The 18,384-nt window shown below is 41.1% G+C and overlaps 1 protein-coding gene across 2 annotated transcripts in view; it reads right to left on the bottom strand.

Annotated features, from left to right (window-relative positions):
• The window catches only part of CILP (cartilage intermediate layer protein), a 163,238-nt gene that overhangs the window by 70,414 nt on the left and 74,440 nt on the right, over nucleotides 1–18,384 (bottom strand). For both annotated transcript variants that reach the window (XM_053717577.1, XM_053717578.1), the window contains 2 exons: nucleotides 14,235–14,420; nucleotides 6,381–6,689 (listed from right to left, as the gene is read on the bottom strand). In XM_053717577.1, the coding sequence (XP_053573552.1) occupies nucleotides 6,381–6,689; nucleotides 14,235–14,420 (495 nt within the window). The remainder of the gene's footprint in view (nucleotides 1–6,380; nucleotides 6,690–14,234; nucleotides 14,421–18,384) is intronic.

Below are 18,384 nucleotides of genomic sequence, written 5' to 3'. Positions count from 1 at the left end.
TCTTCTGGCCGGATCGGATGAAGACTTCTGCCTCTCTGGACATCCACTTGTGCCCGGCTGGGTGAAGACGGCTCAAGGTAGGGTGATCTTCAAGGGGGTAATGTTAGGTTTTTTAAGGGGGGATTGGGTGGGTTTTAGAGTAGGGTTGGGTGTGTGGGTGGTGGGTTTTAATGTTCGGGAAGGGTATTGTATTTTTTTTACAGGTAAAAGAGCTGATTACTTTGGGGCAATGCCCTGCAAAAGGCCCTTTTAAGGGCTATTTGTAATTTAGTATAGGGTAGGGAATTGTATTATTTTGGGGGGCTTTTTTATTTTATTAGGGGGATTAGATTAGGCGTAATTAGTTTGAAAAAATTGTAATTCTTTTTTATTTTCTGTAATTTAGTGTTTTTTTTTTGTACTTTTAGTTTAATTGTAGGTAATTAATTTAATTAATTTAATTATAGTGTAGTGTTAGGTATAATTGTAATCTATGTTAGGATTTATTTTACAGGTAAATTTGTACATATTTTAACTAGGAAGTTATTAAATAGTTAATAACTATTTATTAACTATTCTACCTAGTTAAAATAAATACAAAGTTGCCTGTAAAATAAATATAAACCCTAAGCTAGCTACAATGTAACTATTAGTTATATTGTAGCTAGCTTAGCGTTTATTTTATCGGTAAGTATTTAGTTTTAAATAGGATTAATTTATTTAATTGTAGTACATTTATTTAGTTGTATTTAAATTATATTTAAGTTAGGGGTGTTAGGGTTAGGGTTAGACTTAGGTTTAGGGGTTAATACATTTATTATAGTGGAGGCAACGTTTGCGGCGGCAGATTAGGGGTTAATAAATTTAATATAGTTGTGGCGACGTTGGGGGGCAGATTAGGGGTTAATAAATATAATGTAGGGTTTGGCGATGTTGGGGGCAGCAGATTAGGGGTTAATAAGTGTAAGATTAGGGGTGTTTAGACTCGGGGTTCATGTTAGGGTGTTAGGTGCAGACATAAAATTAATTTCCCCATAGGAAACAATGGGGCTGCGTTAGGAGCTGAACGCTGCTTTTTTGCAGGTGTTAGGTTTTTTTTTAGCCAGCTCAGCCCCATTGTTTGGTATGGGGAAATCGTGCACGAGCACATTTTGCCAGTTTACCACTACCGTAAGCAGCGCTGGTATTACAGTGATATGGAGCACATTTTGCCAGTTTACCACTACCGTAAGCAGCGCTGGTATTACAGTGATATGTGGAGCTAAATTTTGCTCAACGCTCACTTTTCTGAGGCTAACGCCGGCTTGCAGAAAACCTGTTATACCAAAGTTGGCTTACGTGAGCGGTAAGAAAAAAAGGCTCGTTAGCCCCGCACACCATTACCGACAAAAATTGGAATCTAGCCGTATATGACATCAAAATATGTATACAAAAAAATATTTATTTCACATACAGGCTATATAAAACGGCTATGATGTGACCGGTCACATATATTAAAAAATAACACAATCTCTGGCCAGAAAATAGTGGATTAAAAATTTTGTATAAAAGAAACTAATACCACCAAAAAAACACTAATGGGATATCAAAGTCACTTGATAAATGTTAAGCAAGCTGAATTGCAAGCGAACCTTCAAATGTTCCAATCTAATTGCAAGTGAACCTTAAACATAGATTGTTCCAATAATATCCTCCAATGTAGGGTGGACAAATAATAGGACTGTGTATGTACTTCCGCTCTGTGTTACCTTGAATTCTTGTATATCTCCCCAGTCCTGGTCTTGTGTTTCACAGAGATCACCTGTGGGCTTCTACAACTGCACCTGGAGACAAGGAGGCACTGACGTGGAAACACTTTCACGGTATACATTATCCTTTGGTTGCTTCCGGGAAGTCCGATGACGTTTATCGTCACATGCATTCTGGAGCCAATCAATGTCTCTGTATGACGGCTTGGTTCTTATACTTGCACAATGATCCTTCTGCTTGCAGAAAAGGGGTATTTCTCTGTGGGTTTCTCTGCGCAAAGAAACGTACAAGGAACTGGCTGCCTTGTCATAAACGACTATTTCCTTGTACGTTTCTTTGCCCAGAGAAACTCAAAGAGAAATACCCCTTTTTTGCAAGCAGAAGGATCGTGGTGCAAGTATAATAACCAAGCCGTCATACAAAGACATTGATTGGCTTCAGAATAAGTGACGATAAACGTCATTGCACATCCCGGAAGCAACCGATGGATAGTGTATACCGCAAAAGCGTCTCCACGCTAGTGCCTCCTTGTCTCCCACTGCAGTTGTAGAAGCCCACAGGTGATCTCTGTGAAACACGAGACCGGGACTGGGGAGATATACAAGGATTCAAGGTAACAAAAAGCAGAAGTACATACACAGTCCTTTTATTTGTCCACCCTACAATAAACAACTATTTATTTATGACAAGGCAGCCAGTTCCTTGTACGTTTCTTTGCGCAGAGAAACCTAAAGAGAAATACCCCTTTTTTTTGCAAGCAGAAGGATCATTGTGCAAGTATAAGAACCAAGCCGTCATTCAGAGACATTGATTGGCCCCAGAATACATGTGACGATAAACGTCAGCTCATCGGACATCCCGGAAGCAACTGAAGGATAGTGTATACGGCAAAAGTGTCTCCACGCCTGTGCCTCCTTGTCTCCCGCTGCAGTTGTAGAAGCCCACAGGTGATCTCTGTGAAACACGAGACCGGGACTGGGGAGATATACAAGGATTCAAGGTAACACAGAGCGGAAGTACATACACAGTCCTATTATTTGTCCACCCTACATTGGAGTATATTATTGGAACAATCTATGTTTAAGGTTCACTTGCAATTAGATTGGAACATTTGAAGGTTCGCTTGCAATTTAGCTTGCTTAACATTTATCAAGTGACTTTGATATCCCATTAGTGTTTTTTGGTGGTATTAGTTTCTTTTATACAGAATTTTTAATCCACTATTTTCTGGCCGGGTGTTATTTTTTATTATATGTCACCGGTCACATCATAGCCATTTTATATAGCCTGTATGTGAAATAAATAATTCTTTGCTTTATATACATATTTTGATGTTATATAATTTATATCTCTCACTCTAGTTTTGTTAGCAGCTTTTTTTTAAAGCGCTAGTCTGTATTTCTCCCCACTTGTTCTATATTTCTTTGCAGCCATTAGGGAAGGCTGAATTTATACAGACCAGCAGACTAACAGATAGGTTTGCGCTAGGGTTAACTGTAATTTCTTGCTATTGCCTCTGAGAAAGGACCTTCTTCAAGGTCCCTTCCTTCATCCAAATCTCGTTTCTCTGAAGCTAACTGCTTGGAGATTGAACGCTTAGTTCTGTCTAAGCGGGGGTTTTCCGAGTCAGTCATTGAGACCATGATTCAGGCTCGTAAGCCTGTTACTAGGAAGATTTACCTTAAAATATTGCGTAAATACCTTTATTGGTGTGAATCCAAGGGCTACTTTTGGAGTAGGGTCAGGATTCCTAGGATATTGTCTTTTCTCCAGGAAGGTCTGGAGAAGGGGTTGTCAGCAAGTACTCCGAAGGGTCAGATTTCGTCTCTGTCAGTTTTGCTACATAAGCGTCTGGCGGATGTGCCAGATGTGCAATCTTTTTGTCAGGCCCTGATTAGAATCAGGCCTGTGTTTAAGTTTGTTGCTCCACCTTGGAGTCTTAACCTTGTTCTTAAAGTTTTGCAGCAGGCTCCATTTGAGCCTATGCATTTTACAGATATTAAGTTGATATCTTGGAAGGTTTTATTTCTTGTTGCTATTTCTTCGGCTCAGAGAGTCTCGGAACTCTCAGCTTTGCAATATGAATCTCCATATCTTATTTTTCATGCTAATAAGGTGGTCCTTCCTACTAAATTTGGGTTCTTTCCTAAAGTTGTTTCTGATAGGAATATTAATCAGGAAATTGTTGTTCCTTCTCTATGTCCTAATCCTTCTTCTCATAAGGAACATTTGTTGCACAACTTAGATGTTGTGCATGCTCTGAAATTTTACCTACAGGCGACTAAGGATTTTCGCCAGTCTTCTGCCTTGTTTGTTTCTCGGGGAAACGTAAAGGTCAGAAAGCTACAGCTACTCTTTCTTCTTCTTGGTCGTTCAAGAATGAGGCTTCTGTGGAACAGATTTGCAAGGCAGCAACTTGGTCTTCTCTGCGTACTTTTTACAAATTTTACAAATTCGAATACTTTTGCCGAGGTTTCCTTTGGGAGAAAGATTTTGCAAGCAGGGGTGCCTTCTATTTAGGTTACCTGTCTTGTCCCTCCCTAATCATCTGTGTCCTCTAGCTTGGGTATTGATTCCCAACAGTAATTGATGATTCCGTGGACTCACTGTGTCTTAAGATAGAAAACTAAATTTATGCTTACTTGATAAATTTATTTATTTATGGACACGGTGAGTCCACGGCCCCACCCTTGTTATAGACAGTTATTTTTTACTTGAACCTCAGGCACCTCTGCACCTTGTGTTGGTCCCTTTTTATCCATTTCCCTTTGGTCGAATGACTGGGGGTTGTGGGTAAGGGAGTAATACTTAACAGTTTGGCTTTGGTGCTCTTTGCCTCCTCCTGCTGGGCAGGAGTGATATTCCCAACAGTAATTGATGATTCTGTGGACTCACCGTGTCCAGAAAGAAATTTATCAGGTGAGCATAAATTTAGTTTTTTCAAGTATAAAACCGAAGGTATTCATCTAGGCCCATTTTGGTATATTTAATGCCACCATTTCGCTGCCAAATGCAATCAAATAAAATAAATTGTTAACTTTTTTTTCTACAAACTTTGGATTTCTCAGTGAAATTATTTACACACTGCTTTTGCATTGTTTGTAAATACATCTATGGGATCGTTTTTGTTCAGGAATAGCAGACATTATGGCTTTGCCATTGCTTTTTGGTTATTAGAAGGCCACTAATTGCAGCTGCGCATGACATTTATTTAATTTTCAGCAGTAAAGGGGTTAATTATCTAGCTGGTAAGGGTAATAGTACTCCCAAACAGCTCTCTCCTCTGCCACCCTCACTCCTCACCACCATCTCAGGTACTGGCAAATAGTATGTCACTAAGCAGTTCAGTGCTTTTTTTAATTTTTAAAACTTTTTTTTATTATTATTATATATGCAGTTTAGAGATCCCACTTCCCTCATTGCTCCCAAGCAGCCTCCCCCTCCCAGTAGTGGAAGCTGTCTGCTAGTACCCTGCTAGAGTATCTTTAAATTGTATTTATTTACTAATTATTTAATTTAATTGATTTTACATTTTTCTGTAGTGTAGCATCCTATCCCTCACTCTCCCTACCAAACTTTGTTTCTGCTGTATAGTATCCTGCCCCTCCATCCCTATCCCAAACCCCCTCCAATGCAGAGCCACCTCTTTCCTCTCTGGGCCGCCCTCCCTGACTGTTACTGTTTGCATACAGTAACTATGTGATCGCTATGATTCACTATCACAGTGATCACATGACTTCCCTGGGCTCTGACCGACCCCGGACACACTGCCTTAGTGACAAAGCAAGTTCTGGGGCTGTGGGCGGGTGCTGGAACACAGTGACCCCCTTTACAAGAGGTTTAAAACCACGGATGTACCATTATGTTACTATGGTCCTTAAGAACCATTTTTTAGAGAACCTACTGCCTCTATGCCAGTATATGGCTCAATATGCTAATTTGCTAATTTGGTGGCATTATGTATTCATTTTGGCCATAGTAGTCCACTATATGCCAACAGTAATAGGTAATTTAACTATTTGCTTTTGTCTAAATTTAATTACTTCAAAGATTATATTTAAACATAGTTAAAATAATTAAGCCAATTCCCACTCCCTTACTGGGTTATGACAGCTCCTAAGGGTGTGCATTATAGGTGCATTGCATCACCACACTTTGCTTATACATACATAGGACTAATTTGGTCAGAAAGCCAAAAGCCTTTTGTTTTAGATAATTCATTTCTAGTTTCTATGATATAGAACACTTACAAGTTATGAATCTATTTTTTTAAATGGTCTTACATACAGTTGTTACTGACTGAGCCAATGAATACCTAAACCCACTAACCAAAAGCAGCCACTGCCACTGCATTCTACAGTGCTCACAAAATGCATATTCTGGCTGTATCACAATCCTTTTGCAAGCTTGTTTTTGCCAACCTCTGTCTGCACCTCTGCTAAGCCATCTGAATGCATCGTTTATGTTGTCAGGATGGGCAGACTGTGCATCCTTGTTCTATTTCAACAACAGGTACTTAAAACAGGAAAAAAATCATAAAAGAAAAATGTTGGAATTAATGTCCCTTTGAGAGATAATGACTATCTATGAGGATAAGTATAACTAGTGTTAGCAATTCAAAAATCTAATGGCATCTGTAGCAGAGCTTTTACCTTTCCTTTTGAAAGACACTTTAATGAATGCAGATGTTCCATTGGTTTTTGGGATCTTTACATTGATAGTAGAATACTTTTCCAGCTGAAGCTTTAATGTACTTCCAGGGCACACTCCAGTCACCTGGAACTCTCCTTCTGGGTCTAATATAGCAAGCAATTTTGGTTTCTTGGCACTGAGATAAACATTTGCTCCGGCTGCTTGAGTTCCATCTGGTAAGGTGGCTATACCATGTAGCACATTGCTCTTGCACTCACATACACTGCAGTCTGCACTCACAGTACCCATGGGGCAGCTAATATTACAAACTAAGGGAAAGAAAAAAGGAACATATTAGCCATAGCACATCAACATATTTATACAGGTTCTCATTTGCACATTTGTAGCTATCTATAACAGAATTCATACAGTCATGTTCTGTATTCCAAGCTAAACATATAAATATGTTTATGTATGTATTTATCGTTCTCTGAACTTTACTGAATATTTTGTGTATTTGAATTTTTGTATTACATCATATAGGCCTCTAGTTATCAAGCCGTCAACCACAAATACGCTGGAATTCCACAATGTATTTGTGGCGAGGCTGATTCGCCATAGTTATCAAAGGCTAGAGACCGGCAAAAGTAGAATCTAGTGACTTAAGCTACGATCCGCCAGTCTCAGTCCGACACAGATCGATTCTTACATCACTCCAGATGTGCCGAACGCAAGCTCGGCACAATCTGACTACTTTTGCTAGTTATCAAATAACTAGCAGGTACGCTCGGCACTATTCCGGCCCAGCATACCTGGAATCAATGGGAGTCTGACAGCAGCGAAAGCTCATGTTCGCTGCTGCCCGATATCCCATTGGTTTCTATGGGAGATGTCTGCACCTAACACCCTAACATGTACCCCGACTCTAAACACCCCTAATCTGCCCCCCTACACCGATGCCACCTATATAATAGTTATTAACCTCTAAACCGCCGCTCCCGGACCCCGCCGCCACCTGCATTATACCTATTAACCCCTAATCTGCCGCCCCCTATACCGCCGCCACCTACATAAAGTTATTAACCCCTATCCTGCGGATCCCAGACCCCGACGCAACTAAATAAATTCTATTGGCTGATCTAATCAGCCAATCGGATTGCATTTCAATCCGATTGGCTGATTAAATCAACCAATCATATTTTTCCTACCTTAATTCCGATTGGCTGATAGAATCCTATCAGCCAATCGGAATTCGAGGGATGCCATCTTGGATGACATCATTTAAACGACCAGGCATTCAGTGTTAGGACGTCGTTGGAAGAAGATGGCTTTGCGTCGGCTGGATGGAAGATGGCTCCGCTCCGGATGATTGAAGATAGAAGACGCTGCTTGGATGAAGACTTTGGCCGGATGGAGGACCTCTTCTGCCCCGCTTGGATGAAGAATTCGGCCCGGCTGGGTGAACACGGCTCAAGGTTGGGTGATCTTCAGGGGGTTAGTGTTAGGTTTTTTTAAGGGGGGTTTGGGTGGGTTTTAGAGTAGGGGTGTGTGGGTGGTGGATTGTAATGTTTGGGGGGGTTGTATTTCTTTTTACAGGTAAAAGAGCTGATTACTTTGGGGCAATGCCCCGCAAAAAGCCCTTTTAAGGTCTGGTAAAAGAGCTGATTACTTTGTAATTTAGTATAGGGTAGGGCATTTTATTATTTGGGGGGGGGTTATTTTATTAGGGGGCTTAGATTAGGTTAATTAGTTTAAACTTCTTGTAATTTTTTTTATTTTCTGTAATTTAGTTTTTTTTTGTACTATAGTTTAGTTTATTTAATTGTATTTAATTTTAGGTAATTGTAGTTAATTTTGTAAATTAAATTAATGATATTGTTAGGTGTATTTGTAACTTAGGTTAGGTTTTATTTTACAGGTAATTTTGTAGTTATTTTAACTAGGTAACTATTAAATAGTTAATAACTATTTAATAGCTATTGTACCTAGTTAAAATAAATACAAAGTTGCCTGTAAAATAAAAATAAATCCTAAAATAGCTACAATATAATTATTAGTTATATTGTAGCTATTTTAGGGTTTATTTTACAGGTAAGTATTTAGTTTTAAATAGGAATTATATAGTTAATAATTGTAATATCTATTTAGATTTATTTAAATAATATTTAAGTTAGTTAGTGTTAGGCTTAGGTTTAGGGGCTAATAAGTTTAATATAGGTGGCGGCGGGGTCCTGGAGCGGCGGTTTAGGGGTTAAACATTTAATTTAGTTGCGACGGGGTCCGGGAGCGGTGGTTTAGGGGTTAAACAATTTATTTAGTTGCAGCGGGGGCCGGGATCCGCAGGATAGGGGTTAATAACTTGATTAGGGGTTAATAGGTATAATGCAGGTGGCGGCGGGGTCCGGGAGCGGCGGTTTAGGGGTTAATATATTTATTATAGTTGCGGCAGGGTCCGGGAGCGGCGGTTTAGGGGCTAAAATCTTTATTTAGTTGCGGAGGGGTCCGGGGGCGGCGGTATAGGGGGTAAAACAGTACAGTATAGTGTGGGTGCTTAGTGACAGGGGTATCAATAAAGCTGGGGAAAAGCCGAAGAGCAGCGAGATCGATGACTGATAAATAACACAGTCCGCTGCTCATCGCTCCGTACTTGGTGCACGGCTTTTTGACAGCTTTATTGATAAATTTGGCGAGCGTATTCAGGTCCGCGACAGCGAGGTTAGGCGAACTTAGGTGGGCGTATTGGGGCCGGCAAAGGCAGGTAAGTACGGAGCTTCATAACTAGAGGCCCATAGTCTCTTTTTCTTTAGACCCCTACAATGTTGCCTTTGTTTTGGCTAATTATTTTCTAGTTTCTATGATATAGAACATTTACAAGATAGGAATCTATTTACATACGGCTAGATTTAGAGTTTGGTGTTAGCCGTCAAAAGCAGCGTTAAGGGGTCCTAATGCTGCTTTTTACCGCCCGCTGGTATTTAGAGTCAGCCAGGAAAGGGTCTACCACTCACTTCATTCTACCGCAGATCCCCTTACGTCAATTGCGTATCCTATCTTTTCTATGGGATCTGCCTAACGCTGGTATTTGGAGTCTTGGAAGAAGTGAGCGGTAGACCCTCTACCGACAAGACTCCTACCGACAAAAAAAGTCAGTAGTTAAGAGCTTTGCGGGAATATAAAGCTCTTAACCACTGTGCTATAAAGTACACTAACACCCATAAACTACTTATGTACCCCTAAACTGAGGCCCCCCACATCGCCGCCACTAAAATAAAATTTTTTAACCCCTAATCTGCCGACCGGACACCGCCGCCACCTACATTATACCTATGAACCCCTAATCTGCTGCCCCTAACATAGCCGACACCTATATTATATTTATTAACCCCTAATCTGCCCCCCCACAACGTCGCCGCTACCTAACTACAATTATTAACCCCTAATCTGCCGACCGGACCTCGCCGCCACTATAATAAATGTATTAACCCCTAAACCGCCGCACTCCCGCCTCGCAAACACTATAATAAATAGTATTAACCCCTAATCTGCCCTCCCTAACATCGCCGCCACCTACCTACAATTATTAACCCCTAATCTCCCGCCCGCAACGTCGCCGCTACTATAATAAAATTATTAACCCCTAAACCTAACTCTAACCCTAACACCCCCGTAACTTAAATATCATTTTAATTAAACAAAATAATATTCCTAAAATTAAATAAATTATTCCTATTTAAAACTAAATACTTACCTAGAAAATAAACCCTAATATAGCTACAGTTATTTTACAGGCAACTTTGTATTTATTTTAACTAGGTACAATAGCTATTAAATAGTTAATAACTATTTAATAGCTACCTAGTTAAAATAACTACAAAATTACCTGTAAAATAAATCCTAACCTAAGTTACAAATACACCTACACTATCAATAATTAATTAAATAAATAAATTACAATTAGCTAAACTAAAATACAATTAAATAAACTAATCTATAATACAAAAACCCCCCACTAAATTACAAAAAATTCAAATTACAATAAGTTTAAACTAATTACACCTAATCTAAGCCCCCTAATAAAATAAAATATCCCCCCAAAATAAAAAAATGCCCTACCCTATCCTAAATTACAAAAGTAATCAGCTCTTTTACCTGAAAATAAAAATACAATACCCCCTCAACATTACAACCCACCACCCACATACCCCTACTCTAACCCACCCAAACCCCCCTTAAAAAAACCTATTGCTAACCCCCTGAAGATCATCCTACCTTGAGTCGTCTTCACCCAGCCGAGCCGAATTCTTCATCCAAGGTGCGCAGAGGAGGTCCTTCATCCGGTAGAAGTCTTCATCCAAGCGGGGCAAGAAGAGGTCCTTCATCCGGTAGAAGACTTCATCCAGGCAGCGTCTTCAATCTTCATCCATCCAGAGCGGAGCGGAGCCATCTTCAAAGGAGCCGACACTGAGCCATCCTCTTCAACCGACGACTTCCCGACGAATGAAGGTTCCTTTAAGGGATGTCATCCAAGATGGCGTCCCTTCAATTCCGATTGGCTGATAGGATTATATCAGCCAATCGGAATTAAGGTTGGAAAAATCTGATTGGCTGATCCAATCAGCCAATCGTATTGAGCTCGCATTCTATTGGCTGTTCCAATCAGTCTTGGATGACGTCCCTTAAAGGAACCTTCATTCGTCGGGAAGTCGTCGGTTGAAGAGGATGGCTCCGCATCGGCTCCTTTGAAGATGGCTCCGCTCCAGATGGATGAAAATTGAAGACGCTGCCTGGATGAAGACTTCTACCGGATGAAGGACCTCTTCTTGCCCCGCTTGGATGAAGACTTCTACCGGATGAAGGACCTCCTCTGCGCACCTTGGATGAAGAATTCGGCTCGGCTGGGTGAAGACGACTCAAGGTAGGATGATCTTCAGGGGGTTAGCGATAGGTTTTTTTAAGGGGGGTTTGGGTGGGTTAGAGTAGGGGTATGTGGGTGGTGGGTTGTAATGTTTGGGGGGGATATTGTATTTTTATTTTCAGGTAAAAGAGCTGATTACTTTGGGGCAATGCCCCGCAAAAAACTAGGTAGCTATTAAATAGTTATTAACTATTTAATAGCTATTGTACCTAGTTAAAATAAATACAAAGTTGCCTGTAAAATAAATATAAATCGTAAAATAGCTACAATGTAACTATTAGTTATATTGTAGCTATATTAGGGTTTATTTTCTAGGTAAGTATTTAGTTTTAAATAGGAATAATTTATTTAATTTTAGGAATATTATTTTGTTTAATTAAAATGATATTTAACTTAGGGGGTGTTAGGGTTAGAGTTAGGTTTAAGGGTTAATAATTTTATTATAGTAGCGGCGACGTTGCGGGTGGGAGATTAGGGGTTAATAATTGTAGGTAGGTGGCGGCGATGTTAGGGAGGGCAGATTAGGGGTTAATACTATTTATTATAGTGTTTGTGTGGCGGGAGTGCGGCGGTTTAGGGGTTAATACATTTATTATAGTGGTGGCGAGGTCCGGTCGGCAGATTAGGGGTTAATAAGTGTAGGTAAGGTAGCGGCGATGTTGGGGGGGGCAGATTAGGGGTTAATAAATATAATATAGGTGTCGGCGATGTTAGGGGCAGCAGATTAGGGGTTCATAGGGATAATGTAGGGTGCGGCGGTGTCCGGAGCTGCAGATTAGGGGTTAATAATATAATGTAGGTGTCAGCGATAGCAGAGGCGGCAGATTAGGGGTTAAATAGTGTAAGGTTAGGGGTGTTTTAAATAGTGTAAGGTTAGGGGTGTTTAGACTCGGGGTTCATGTTAGGGTGTTAGGTGCAGACTTAGAGAGTGTTTCCCCATAGGAAACAATGGGGCTGCGCTAGGTGCTGAACGCTGCTTTTTTGCAGGTGTTAGGTTTTTTTCAGCCGAAACTGCCCCATTGTTTCCTATGGGGATATCGTGCACGAGCACGTTTTTCCAGCTTACCGCTACATTAAGCAACTCTGGTATTGAGGGTTGAAGTGGCGTTAAATTCTGCTCAATGCTCCCTTTTCTGAGCCTAATGCAGCCACTCAGACAACTCTAAATACCAGCATTGTCTTAAGGGTGCGCTGGAAAAAAAAGCAGCGTTAGCTACGCGGGTCTTTACCGACAAAACTCTAAATCTAGGCGATAGTCTCTTGTTTGTATTCTTATGGAAACATACAGTTGTTACTGACTGAGCCCGTTAATACCTAAACCCATTAAGCAAAAGCAACTGTCACTACATTCTATAGTGCTCACAAAAAGGCATTTTCTGTATCACAATAATATTGCAAGCAATTGCTGGCTTTTGCTAACCCCTTTGAGCTAGTGTAAAGTACTCCTGGTACTAATGTTCAAACAAGCATAGCCTGTGCAAAGCTTTCAACTCCTGGTGCAAAGCTAGTTAAAGGCACACTAAGTAATTCAGATAAAGCAAACAATTTTTAAAAAACGTTACAATTTACATCCATTATCAAAATGTGTGCATTCTTTCTATACGCACACTTTCTGAGGCACCAGCTCCTACTAAGCATGTTCAAGAGTTCAAAGTATATGCAAATATGTGTTGTATGATTGGCTGATGGCTTTCAAGTGATACATGGGGCAGGAAAAGGGAAGTAACCTTGAAATTTATCAGAAACAAAAAATCCACTACTCATTTGAAATTCAGACTAAAGGCTATATTTACTAACCCTGGACAGACAAGGGCGGACATCTCGTTGACAGCCCCCTGCTCATGCGAGGCCACTTGACTACAAGCAGGGGCTGCCAGTCTTCCCGCTCGGAGAAGTCCGGGGGAATTGAGGAACTGCACTTTACAGTTGGCGTATTGGGCTAAGAAGCAGCAGTCTGATGGCCGCTGCTTCTTTTGGCTGCAGACTTCTTAAATGGAGCCCTAAGTGTTATTGCATTGACTTTTTATTATGCCTTTGTTGCTTATAAAATTCCACTGCATTTAATGGTCCTTACTGAACTATTTGAGGAGAGAAACAGACATTCTTACATTTTCATGCATTATTTTAACTTATGAATTGACTATTTACTCATTTTTAACTTTTATTAATTTATTTTTAAACATTTTAAAACAATTGTATGATATATTTTTTTTTAACCATATAGTAATTATGCAAAAATAGGCATCTGACTATGGGCAAAAATAAATGATTTTTTTCTTATTCTTATATTTGTCTTTTTAACATTTTGCAGTGGTTTTTTTAACTGGCCTAAGTATCACTTTATGGACTATATTTAACAAGGTCTGGCGGACTTGATCCGACAGTGCGGATCAGGTCCGCCAGACCTCGCTGAATACGGCGAGTAATACGCTCGCCGTATTCAGCATTGCACCAGCAGCTCACAAGAGCTGCTGGTGCAATGCCGCCCCCTGCAGACTCGCGGCCAATGGGCTGCCAGCAGGGGGTGTCAATCAACCCGATCGTACTTGATCGGGTTGATTTCCGACGATGTCTGTCCGCCTGCTCAGAGCAAGCGGACAGGTTATGGAGCAGCGGTCTTTGTGACCGCTGCTTCATAACTGCTGTTTCTGGCGAGCCTGCAGGCTCGCCAGAAACACGGGGCATCAAGCTCCATTCGGAGCTTGATAGATAGGCCCCTATGACTAGGTTAATGTTGGCAGGGTAAAAGTGTGAGATTCCTCTGGGCACTTGTTTTGTGCAACTAAAGGGAAATGGAGTTTCTAATATTTTTTTTAAAATACCAGATCATTTTTAGAAAGCCAGGTTTTATATTCACCATAGTTTGAGACCTACAGACCTTCGAAACTGGGCTGTTAAAAAATAATAGTGCTGCTTGTGTTTTTTTAATGTCAGAGTATTTCAAATTTTGAATTGTTACCTGCACAGTTAGGGCCAGTGCACCTACGTCCCTCCTCTGTAGGCCCATTACAATGGTCTTGCCACTTTTCCTCTGCTAGGCAGGTCCTTTTCCGTGTCTGCATCCCTGTACTTCCACATTTGGCTGAACACTTGCTCCATGCCGACCATGCAGACCAAAATTCCTTTGGAGCAGTGGGTCTTATAACTAAAAGCACAACATTATTATTTAGTCAAAGCTTTGTGTAATCAGCCACCTTATATTATACTTCCCAAAGACATACAGACTTAAAACATGTTCAAAATAACATACAAAATAACCCCACAATATAAAGACAGTAAAAAGATTATTATGGATGTAAACATATCTGCCCAGTTTGTTATTGTCAAGAAGTACTTGAGTACTGTAATTAAATGTCATTTCTTCTGTTAAGTGTGATCAGTCCACGGGTCATCATTACTTCTGGGATATTACTCCTCCCCAACAGGAAGTGCAAGAGGATTCACCCAGCAGAGCTGCATATAGCTCCTCCCCTCTACGTCACTCCTAGTCATTCTCTTGCACCCAACGAATAGATAGGATGTGTGAGAGGACTATGGTGATTATACTTAGTTTTATATCTTCAATCAAAAGTTTGTTATTTTAAAATAGCACCGGAGTGTGTTATTACCTCTCTGGCAGAGTTTGAAGAAGAATCTACCAGAGTTTTTGCTATGATTTTAGCCGGAGTAGTTAAGATCATATTGCTGTTTCTCGGCCATCTGAGGAGAGGTAAACTTCAGATCAGGGGACAGCGGGCAGATGATTCTGCATAGAGGTATGTAGCAGCTTTTATTTTCTGACAATGGAATTGATGAGAAAATCCTGCCATACCGATATAATGTCATGTATGTATACTTTACACTTCAGTATTCTGGAGAATGGTACTTCACTAGAATTACACTGTAAGAAGTACATAAAGCTGTTTATTAACTAGAAATTATGTTTAACGTTTTTGCTGAATGTAAAATCGTTTTTTGGCGCTTTTGCTACGCATCAAATATTTCAGTCAGCAGCTCATGGTATTTCCTGCATGATCCGGTTCATCTCTACAGAGCTCAGGGGTCTTCAAAACTTATTTTGAGGGAGGTAATTTCTCTCAGCAGAGCTGTGAGAATTATAGTTGACTGAGATAAAAAACGTTTATTCTGTAATTTGTTTCCTGCTTTCAGAATTTGTTATCTTTGCTAATGGGATTAAACCTTTGCTAAAGTTGTGTTGTTTACACTATAACTGTTTTCAATTTATTAATTTTCAACTGTCATAGATCTTCTGTGCTTCTTAAAGGCACAGTACGTTTTTAATATTATTCTAATTGAATTGTATTCCAAGTTGCAAGTTTATTTGCTAGTGTGTTAAACATGTCTGATTCAGAGGATGATACCTGTGTCATTTGTTGCAATGCCAAAGTGGAGCCCAATAGAAATTTATGTACTAACTGTATTGATGCTACTTTAAATAAAAGTCAATCTGTACAAATTGAACAAATTTCACCAAACAACGAGGGGAGAGTTATGCCGACTAACTCGCCTCACGTGTCAGTACCTGCATCTCCCGATCGGGAGGTGCGTGATATTGTAGCGCCGAGTACATCTGGGCGGCCATTACAAATCACATTACAGGATATGGCTACTGTTATGACTGAGGTTTTGGCTAAATTACCAGAACTAAGAGGTAAGCGTGATCACTCTGGGGTGAGAACAGAGTGCGCTGATAATATTAGGGCCATGTCAGACACTGCGTCACAGGTGGCAGAACATGAGGACGGAGAACTTCATTCTGTGGGTGACGGTTCTGATCCAAACAGACTGGATTCAGATATTTCAAATTTTAAATTTAAACTGGAAAACCTCCGTGTATTACTAGGGGAGGTGTTAGCGGCTCTGAATGATTGTAACACAGTTGCAATACCAGAGAAGATGTGTAGGTTGGATAAATATTTTGCGGTACCGGCGAGTACTGAGGTTTTTCCTATACCTAAGAGACTTACTGAAATTGTTACTAAGGAGTGGGATAGACCCGGTGTGCCGTTCTCACCCCCTCCGATATTTAGAAAAATGTTTCCAATAGACGCCACCACACGGGACTTATGGCAAACGGTCCCTAAGGTGGAGGGAGCAGTTTCTACTTTAGCTAAGCGTACCACTATCCCGGTGGAGGATAGCTGTGCTTTTTCAGATCCAATGGATAAAAAATTAGAGGGTTACCTTAAGAAAATGTTTGTTGAACAAGGTTTTATATTGCAACCCCTTGCATGCATTGCGCCGATCACGGCTGCAGCGGCATTCTGGATTGTGTCTCTGGAAGAGAACATTAGTTCAGCTACTCTGGACGACATTACGGACAGGCTTAGAGTCCTTAAACTAGCTAATTCATTCATTTCGGAGGCCGTAGTACATCTTACTAAACTTATGGCGAAGAATTCAGGATTCGCCATTCAGGCACGCAGGGCGCTGTGGCTAAAATCCTGGTCAGCTGATGTTACTTCTAAGTCTAAATTGCTTAATATACCTTTCAAAGGGCAGACCTTATTCGGGCCCGGGTTGAAAGAGATTATCGCTGACATTACAGGAGGTAAAGGCCATGCCCTGCCTCAGGACAAAGCCAAAGCTAAGGCTAGACAGTCTAATTTTCGTTCCTTTCGTAATTTCAAAGCTGGAGCAGCATCAACTTCCTCTGCACCAAAACAGGAAGGAGCAGTTGCTCGCTACAGACAAGGCTGGAAACCTAACCAGTCCTGGAACAAGGGCAAGCAGACCAGGAAACCTGCTGCTGCCCCTAAAACAGCATGAATTGAGGGCCCCCGATCCGGGATCGGATCTAGTGGGGGGCAGACTTTCTCTCTTCGCCCAGGCTTGGGCAAGAGATGTCCAGGATCCCTGGGCGCTAGAGATAATATCTCAGGGATACCTTCTGGACTTCAAATACTATCCTCCAAGAGAGAGATTTCATCTGTCAAGGTTGTCAACAATCCAGACAAAGAAAGAGGCGTTTCTACGCTGCGTACAAGAGCTCTTGTTAATGGGAGTAATCCATCCTGTTCCACGATCGGAACAGGGACAGGGGTTTTACTCAAATCTGTTTGTGGTTCCCAAAAAAGAGGGAACTTTCAGACCAATCCTGGACTTAAAGATCCTAAACAAATTCCTAAGAGTTCCATCTTTCAAGATGGAGACTATTCGGACAATTTTACCTATGATCCAAGAGGGTCAGTACATGACCACTGTAGATTTAAAAGATGCCTACCTTCACATACCGATTCACAAAGATCATTACCGGTACCTAAGGTTTGCCTTCCTAGACAGGCATTACCAGTTTGTGGCTCTTCCATTCGGATTGGCTACAGCTCCAAGAATCTTCACAAAGGTTCTGGGTGCTCTTCTGGCGGTACTAAAACCGCGGGGAATCTCGGTAGCTCCATACCTAGACGACATTCTGATTCAAGCTTCAAGCTTTCAAACTGCCAAGTCTCATACAGAGTTAGTACTGGCATTTCTAAGGTCACATGGATGGAAGGTGAACGAAAAGAAAAGTTCACTCGTTCCACTCACAAGAGTTCCCTTCCTGGGGACTCTTATAGATTCTGTAGAAATGAAGATTTACCTGACAGAGGACAGGCTAACAAGACTTCAAAGTGCTTGCCGCACCCTTCATTCCATTCAACACCCGTCAGTGGCGCAATGCATGGAGGTAATCGGCTTAATGGTAGCGGCAATGTACATAGTACCCTTTGCACGCTTACACCTCAGACCACTGCAACTGTGCATGCTAAGTCAGTGGAATGGGGATTACTCAGACTTATCCCCTTCTCTGAATCTGGATCAAGAGACCAGAAATTCTCTTCTATGGTGGCTTTCTCGGCCACATCTGTCCAGGGGGATGCCATTCAGCAGACCAGACTGGACAATTGTAACAACAGACGCCAGCCTTCTAGGTTGGGGTGCCGTCTGGAATTCTCTGAAGGCTCAGGGACAATGGAGTCAGGAGGAGAGTCTCCTGCCAATAAACATTCTGGAATTGAGAGCAGTTCTCAATGCCCTCCTGGCTTGGCCCCAGTTGACAACTCGGGGGTTCATCAGGTTTCAGTCGGACAACATCACGACTGTAGCTTACATCAACCATCAGGGAGGGA

This window comes from Bombina bombina, chromosome 6 (assembly GCF_027579735.1).
Source record: "Bombina bombina isolate aBomBom1 chromosome 6, aBomBom1.pri, whole genome shotgun sequence".
Taxonomy (NCBI): Eukaryota; Metazoa; Chordata; class Amphibia; order Anura; family Bombinatoridae; genus Bombina; species Bombina bombina.
This window is presented reverse-complemented; position numbering and strand designations above follow the sequence as displayed.